This window comes from Corylus avellana, chromosome 2, assembly GCF_965113065.1.
Source record: "Corylus avellana chromosome 2, dhCorAvel1.hap1.2, whole genome shotgun sequence".
Classification (NCBI taxonomy): Eukaryota; Viridiplantae; Streptophyta; class Magnoliopsida; order Fagales; family Betulaceae; genus Corylus; species Corylus avellana.
The window spans coordinates 46,591,780-46,600,469 of record NC_142491.1 but is presented as its reverse complement, the minus strand read 5'-3'; the positions used below and the strand labels follow the sequence as shown (position 1 = coordinate 46,600,469).

The 8,690-nt window shown below is 34.0% G+C and overlaps 1 protein-coding gene across 1 annotated transcript; it reads left to right on the top strand.

The window, feature by feature from the left end:
* Nucleotides 1-3,721: 3,721 nt before the first annotated feature.
* On the top strand, nucleotides 3,722-8,690 carry LOC132162581 (cyclic nucleotide-gated ion channel 1-like). Its single transcript, XM_088513792.1, has 7 exons — nucleotides 3,722-3,762; nucleotides 5,545-5,974; nucleotides 6,351-6,563; nucleotides 7,020-7,300; nucleotides 7,491-7,602; nucleotides 7,829-8,077; nucleotides 8,175-8,690. The coding sequence occupies exons 1-7, from the start codon at nucleotides 3,722-3,724 to the stop codon at nucleotides 8,688-8,690; spliced, it is 1,842 nt and encodes a 613-aa protein (XP_088369918.1).

The window sequence follows — 8,690 nt, the reverse complement described above, 5'->3', positions numbered from 1 at the left end:
AGGGTCCGCAATTCGTACAGCGAAAGCAAAGCAGTCACTTGTAAAGGTAATGGAAAAGGCGTTTTCGGGCCAGATTAAGGTATAGATAGACCAACCATGGAACAACCCCATAGCTATCCTTACGAATAAACAGAGGGCAAGGAGAATTACAACAAGCATCAGAAAGGTTTAAAAAAATTCCACAGGCTTCAAAAGATTCCAACATGTTTAAGACGGCTAAAACACATTAGCAGAGGCATGCATAACATTGTCCCTTAAGATGTTGGATTCTCATACACAAGACTCAGGAGCCCAATTTCAATAGCCCTTCTCAAAAAGGGAATTACATCAAAATTGCACATCTAAAGAAGGGATTCTGGTAGATTGGTAGCGCCTGGTTTGATGGAATTGGGTTTTTTCTAGGGTTGTCAATACTGAGAAAATTTGAGTGTTTTTTACTTTGTTTGGTTTGATGAAGACCTTTTGGCATTGGATTGTGCTCTGCAATGATGTATTGTTTTGAGGAAAAATTGCAGGTTTGGATGTTTGTGATTACTCTAATCATTCAAATATGACAATGGAACTGTAGTAGTGCATTTTCGTTGTTAGGAGAGATCCATAGGAAGATGGCCTCCACAACCCCTCCCTCCTCTCCTCTGCAAATTCACTAACTTCCTTTGTCACCTCACCACCACCACCTTCTTCCCCTGTTCCGTCGAATTCTTCAACTACGCCTACTCAGACTACTGACACCCCAGCGCCCTCATCCCCTTCAACCCCTTCAACTCTAGCTCCTCAATCTCCTCCACCGCCAGTCCCTGCTGCTCCTCCTCCATCCCCGCTAGCTTCACCCTCACTGGTATTAACACCACTTCCAACCTCACCGCCACCTTCTCCGCCAACTTCAACCCCACCATCAACTTCACCACCGCCATCGCCACCAACATGACCCCCACCATCTGCCCCTCCACCAGCATCACTCCCTCCAGTTTTATCTTCGCCGCCACCGCCACTAGGAGGCTCTCCTCCGCAAGCATCCCTTACACCTCCGGTGGCATCCCCACCTCCCCCTCGAGCCATTCCACCAACTACATCTTTACCTCCTCCACCCAATGATCCAACACCGCCTTCCTCCAATCCAGATATGGGAAATTTTTAAGATCTCTCTGGAATTTTTTTAATTTTAAAATTTAAATTAATAAAAAATTAATATTTTAATGAGGTGAAACGGTGCGTTTTGAATTTGACTAACGGCTATTAAAAATTTTTCACGGCAAAGATTTTATTGTTATTTTTGTTAACCTAGGGAGTAAATTTTTGAAAAAAAAAAAACTTAAGGGTTTTAAAATTTTGGAGGGTTGACTCAAGGATTTATCATACATTTTTCCTTAAAAAAATAATTGAATTTTTTCAACCAAATTTCTTATACTAATTTAACAGATTTTGATAACGTGATATATTAAAGCGAATAAAATTGTGACACATGTCCTATTTAAGTAAGTTTAACACTAACAAATTAAATTTGTTAAATTAGTAGACAAAATTTGAGTGTAAAAATTAAATTATTTATTTAGTATACCTCAGAAATCTTTGAATTTATTTTAATACTATAAGGAGCTAATTATAAATCAAGTAAATCACAATTTTCCTTTAGTTTTAATCTTTTCATTTTTTATTTTACTTTTTACTTAACTACTCAGGTATATATTGCAATTTCAAGGTTTTATCTATGAGCATAATATTTTTGCCTAGTTGGATGGACCAATGGTGCACCACTCTGGTGTGCAAAACAAGCTAAGAAAAAGATCACTAGAGTGATGTCAGCGAGAGCCGAGTCAACAGATATATATATATAGGCTAATTTATGTACGTCATGCATTTTCAAGAGTGTTTTTTTGGTAAGACCTTTCAAGAATTTTTTGGATGATGACATATCTTGCCACGTCAGCGGGAGTCGAGTCAACAAATATATATATATATATATATATATATATATATATATATATATATTTTTTTTTTGGCTAATTTATGTACGTCATGCATTTTCAAGAGTAACTTATATTGTTTAGTTGATTTATTTTGGATTAGTTGTTTCAAGGGAATAATTAAGATTTATTGTTATTAGGCTATCCAAAATAACATAGATTTGGGGGGCTTTTCGGGCATTTTTTTTTTTAAGGGGTGAGTTCTCCAACAACAGATCCAATATAAACTAAAATAGTACAGAAATAATTACAAAAGGTAAGAAATTGGTGAAACGAGTGACCGAGTCCTCTCAAGGGACTGCACAAAGCGGTTACATAATCAAAAATGACACTAAATAAGACCACTTAGAACCATCAACAACCACCTAAAGGAATTATGAGACTCACTATTCGAACTCCTTAAAAGAAAAGAGTCACGAGGCTCATGACTACATCCTAAATTATTTGGGATAGATGTCTTACAATTCATCTTTTAAGCTATCAAAATTTTTATGACAGTAGGACAACCTAATAACATATCTTCCTGCAAAGGGCACATGGGAAAGGAAGAGTTAAAATGATTTAAAATGTCTGCAGCTCGAATCTAAATCAAAGTTTAGATTTCAATTTGTCTCGTCCATTGACTTTCACCTATTATTATGGATGAAAGACGGTACAATAGAGCACATCCATCGAAGCAAAATAAAAAATAGAGCACATCCATCAGGTCCTTTTTTTTTTTTAAAAAAAAATCCTCTATTATATATATATATATATATCTCCCCCAAGAAATGGTTAAAGAGGAAACGAAGCAAAAGAAATAGTAGTTGATGTCCCAAGGACCGGGTCCATCTCATTCTCATGTCTTTGACTGAGAGACTTGTAGAAGCTGTGCAGTTTTGTATACGTTGAACTCTAAGTCAACCAATAAATTAAATTATAATAAAGTTTGAGTTTACTTTTTATATTTTCGATTTATTTTTGTAAATTTTTTATTTCTTAACTCCCCTCATGATATCTATTGAGATAGCGACGTTTTATTATTATTATTATTATTTTATTTTTTTGGGTGAGTGCCATGTCGAGGTTTTAGTCAATTAGCAAACTGCACAAGTAATCTTTTTATTTTTTTTCTTCAATATATTTCTCGTCATTTATTTTGCTTGGAAGTTGCCAAGTTTGAATTATTCCTGCACCATCTTTCGCTCTGACTTGACTTTGTAATAATGTATTAAATTTTCGTCAGTTTCTGAGCGATTTTATCCGAATAATAATAAAAAAAAAAGAACAATAAAGGAAGACCCGAAACTTGTTGTAAAAAACAAAAACAAAAAACAAACAAAAAAAGAAGACTTAGTCATAACGAATAAATAACTATTTATAATCGGCAAGAGTTGCTCGTGTATTACTTGCAGCTGCAGTCTCTTAAGTACTCCCACAGCAAAGATCCAATTTCTGCCACTCTTTGCTTAATTTCTCCAGATCTTCGTCTCCATTGTTCATCTTGATCGAGTTATCAGGTTCAATTCTCCAACCCATATTTGCTCTTATTACTTTTCCTAAACAACCCATAGTTTTTTTTAATCCATTTTTAAGTGATTTTACAGAAACCTTTGCTTCTTCATATGATCATGTCTGCAGAGTCTCAATTGCACTTAGAATATATATGTGAAAAGTGGAGTCTGTCTCATCTGTTTTCCATTTTTTTTTTCAGGAATCTTCTTACCTCAATAGTACTCTTGTCGTTGGAAAGTAGTTCGTGGGTACTTAATTCAGTGATGAGTTACCATGGCCGGCATCGGCAGGAGAAAGGGTTGAGGTTAGCATCTTCTTCTTCTTCCTCCTATCATTGTAAACATTTCTCAAAGGATTTTTTATGTGGGTGATCGAAAAGCACCACTAATTACAGCATCTTGTAAATGTTTTGTTGGTAATGGTAATTAATTAACTAGATTTATCATCAAGTGGTTTTCATAACTTTAATGCTCTGTTTATTTCTTGTCCTTTCTCTACAATCTATTCTATCAGTCAAGTCCACTGTACCAGTCGATATATATATATATATATCCAAGTATCTTACTTTCAAACTTTCTCTTCTCTTAAAGACTGTTCGAAATAAATCTTTTTCTTTCTTTTCAGTACAGATATCGGTTTTCTAATTTGGATATAGTGTCTCCGACTCTTAAACACTGTTCCAAATAAATACTAACATCCAATTCACTATTTTAACTATTTATTTTTATTATTTTATTTAAATATTCTTTTTTAAAGAAAAAAATTCATATATATATATATATATATATATATATATATATATATATATATGCAGTTTTTGGTATGGTTCGATCGGCAATGAATTGCTTGCAAAATAACAATAGCGTCAAATAGTCCTCGGCCTTAGTCGGAGACTCTCTGATGTTTAAGTTAGCACTTTTATATGGAGTCAAAATATAGCATGAACTCAGTTTTTTTTAGAATGATTTGATCGATTCTTTTTATTGGATTTTATGTAAATGTTCTCTTCATGTTCCACCTTCACGTGGTTGATAAATAGTGAGAGCTAGTTTAGAGATAATGGAGGTAGTTGATATATCATGAGTTGTCCACATTCAGATAATGGCTGAGGGAGAATAGAAAGTGGTTGAAAGATAATCTTATGATGCTTGAGTGTATATATATATATATATATATATATATATTTTAAGTAGTTTTCTTATGATTGAGTATATAAATATTTAACAAATTGCAACAAATTTATTGGCCACTATAGCAGGTAGCTATTTTTTATTTTTATTTTTCAGTCAAAGTTGCTCTGGTAATGTGAATGCTCTGAATTATGCATAGTTTCTTGGTCAAAAATAAACTTTTATTGATTGATTAGAATCCTAAAAATAATCATTAAAATATCTTTGGTGGCCGTCGATGGTTGGGAGGTGTGATGCTCGTGGATATGGGCCCGGGCTGGCAATGGGTGGACTTTGAGGTGACGATTTTTTAATTTTGGGGCCAAAGATTTGGTGGCTGGCCGGCAACACAACTAAACAAATTTAGGGGAAATCAGAGCCCAAATTAGGGGAGAGGAGAGCTGGAGGGAGTTAGAGAAAGAGAGTTTTTATCCTCTCCTCTGTAGTTGTTACTCTAATCTCAAAGTTAATAATAGAATTTGAGAAATAAATTTAATTATATAATTAACATGATAAATATTACATTTAAGTTGTAATAGGACTTGTAGTCAAAGCTATATCGAAAGTAGCACTCCTTTTTTATTACACTATACTGCTAAAAAAGGGTTTGGCTTATAAGGTATAGTGAAAAAATTATAGCATGTGGATTGTATTTGGTTGTATTTTTTCAACGGCCAGTCCAAATTTAATTTTACTCGCTCTCTCTTTCTTATGAAATACTTAGAATTAAAACTAAACCGTTAGAAAAATACATTGGTTCAACTACTAACATATACATTGAAAACATGAAAAATAACTGAAAGCAAGCAGAAAACTTCTAAACAACTAGATCAATTAAAGAATGGAAGAACAAGTTCCATATGAGAATATATGATTAACCTGATTCTTAATTTGCTTGCTATATGTGTTGTGTTCAGGAATCAGGATATTGAGGGGCAAGTTTCCAAAACTGATGGAGATGATTCCGGACAAAAGAGAACAACAAAAAAGACAATTCTTGACCCAGAGGGGCAGCTGCTTCAGTGGTGGAATATAATGTTTGCAGTGTCATGTGTGATTGCAGTATCAGTGGACCCTTTGTTCTTTTACCTTCCTGTCATCAATGGAGATGCCAAGTGCGTTTGGTTAGACAAAAGATTAAAGATCGTAGCTATTACTTTGAGATCTGTCACAGATTTCATTTATGTTATGAATATAATCATTCAATTTATTTGTCCTTACATCGACGAGGACTCTCGTAAGCTTGGACGAATTATAATAGTTAGAGATCCTCAGCAAATAGCAAACCGCTACTTCTTCTCCCGGTACTTCGTAATTGATGTTCTCGCTGTTCTTCCCATCCCACAGGTAATCAAGGAACACTATCTAGCTCATTAAAATTCCCCACACACACACACACACACACACACACACACACATATATATATATATATATATATATATATATATATATATATATATATCTTACAGTCTGTTTTAATTTGTCCAGGTTTTATTTCCAATTATTTTTTCAAAAGTACACACACACACACACACACACACACACATATATATATATATATATATATATATATATATATATATATATATATCTTACAGTCTGTTTTAATTTGTCCAGGTTTTATTTCCAATTATTTTTTCAAAAGTACACACACACACACACACACACACACATATATATATATATATATATATATCTTACAGTCTGTTTTAATTTGTCCAGGTTTTATTTCCAATTATTTTTTCAAAAGTGAGAGGTTCAAGATTTTTGGACAAAAGGAAGTTCCTGAATGCTGTTATTTTCTGCCAATATGTACCAAGAATTCTCCGAATCTACATATCATGGATAAATCTTACCAAGTCTGCCAGCAAACTTGCTAGACTTGTTTGGATTAAAGCTGCATTTAATTTCTTTCTCTATATTCTTGCCAGCCATGTAAGTTTGATTATCAATATCATGTTCATTTTACGTCATAATTTTTTTTTTTTTTTTTTTATTGCTTATTTCATTTTTTTTTTTTTTTCAATAAGTGTCGTTTGTTTATCATTTATCAAGGTTTCCTTAGATTTCTGTATATAATGCATCGACCTCGGTAAATAAGCATGCATTGCGCACCTAATTTATATCCATGTGTGATTAATTATATAGTACTACCACTTCCAATCTAAACTTGACACGTGAATGAAAGTAACTAGCTAGGACCTGTGCTCTATTTAGAAATGTTTGATACTATATTTTTATTCGACAATCAATCACATAGTGCTGATAAGACAGTTTTGAGTAACCTTTAAATTGTTATATCTTTAAGATTGTCTCGCTCTTTTGTAGCTTTTTTGTAGAATAACTGCAGAATTGACTGATCTTTAAGAGAATTGTTGGTTCTTTAATTAGGTACTGGGTGCTTTTTGGTACTTATTTTCTGTCCAACGAGAGACGGCTTGTTGGCACAAAGCGTGTGAAAAGCATGTCGGATGTACCCCAAGTTCTTTTAGCTGCAATCAACCTTCAAGTGATCGTGCATTTTTAGATTATTATTGCCCTGTACAAACACCAAACACAACGCTCTTTGATTTTGGAATATTCTTTGAAGCCCTTCAATCTCATACGTTAGAGTCCACAGATTTTCCGCGAAAGCTCTCACATTGTTTCTGGTGGGGCCTACGAAATTTGAGGTTTGCACATGCTAAACTCTTTTTACGATAGTATGAGATGTGAATTTCCACTTTTGTTTTAATTAATTACCATTCATCCAAAAGAATACTACATTATTTTGATATATATATATATATATCAAAATAATGTAGTATTATATATATATATATACTGCTATCTCATACATGATAGTTTCTTCAACATTTGCAGTTCTTTCGGTCAAAACCTTCAAACAAGTACATATTTCTGGGAAAACTGCTTTGCAGTTTGTATTTCAATCTTTGGCTTACTACTGTTTCTGCATTTTATTGGGAATTTGCAGGTTGGTGCTCAACATCTTTTTAATCTTTAGGGTGCTTGATTATATAATTATGAGTGTTATTGATGATTTCTTTATACACGCATGTAGAAGGACTACTCAACATGCATTTGTTATTAGAATATTGATTGATTAATGAATAAATTTATCATTTCCTATCAATCAAAGATTTAAAGATGAGCTGTAATTTATCAATAGAATTTGATGATCTAAACTTGTCATGTATCAGACATATATACAGTTGGCAACTGAAAGGTCAGAAGAAATTATAAAAAACATGAGAGTTAAAGAACGAGAAATAGAGCTATGGATATTTAGAAACCAGCTCCCTAGTACTATAAAAGAGGAGATCATGCCCATCGTTCAACACATGCTGGAAGAAAAGAAAGATGTTGACGTGCAAAATCTCCTATCTCATCTTCCCATTGAACTTGGAAGGAAGATTAAGCGCTATATCTGCTTACCCATGCTAAAGCAAGTGAGTTCCCTTCCCTTCCTTTTTGATAATTTGATTGGATTGTGATAGTGTTAAATACAAATATTCTCATTATTCTTCTCGATTGTTTATTTGCTAGGTGCCACAACTTCAAGGAAAAGGTGAACAACTTTTACAATTGATCTGCGAGTATTTGAAGCCAATGCACTACAACCAACACAACTACATTGTGAGGGAGGGAGAACCACTTGATGCGATGCTCTTCATAACGCAAGGCATCATATGGAACTTCACGACCAGTATTAATGCTGAGAGAAGCGCCAAGTGTATTGAGAAAGGTAGTTTCTATGGAGAAGAACTTCTAGATTGGGGGTTGGAATGCTCTGCTGCCTTACCCAACCTATCCGACCTCCCAATATCTCTCAAAACTGCGAAAACGCACACAAAAGTTGAAGCCTTTGCTCTAATGGCCAACGACTTGAGGACTATAGTTTCCCGGCGTACTGAAGCAGCTTCTTGTGTACAAGCATTAACTGTAGCAGCTTTCCGCCGAATTAATGAAAGGAATAATGAAAAGTCGTCTCTGCAATTGGTTGCAGGGAAGAGGAAAATTGAATTGTCGTCTGCCCTGTTGCCCAAGGGTAACAAAAGCTAG

What these genes read in the sequence shown, in the direction of transcription:
- LOC132162581 (XM_088513792.1), top strand. Translation starts at nt 3,722, where the DNA reads ATGAGTTACCATGGCCGGCATCGGCAGGAGAAAGGGTTGAG. An exon ending in CTGTTCTTCCCATCCCACAG is followed by an intron (nt 5,975 to 6,350) that starts GTAATCAAGGAA and finishes TAATTTGTCCAG; the next exon opens with GTTTTATTTCCAATTATTTT. An exon ending in GCTTACCCATGCTAAAGCAA is followed by an intron (nt 8,078 to 8,174) that starts GTGAGTTCCCTT and finishes TTTATTTGCTAG; the next exon opens with GTGCCACAACTTCAAGGAAA.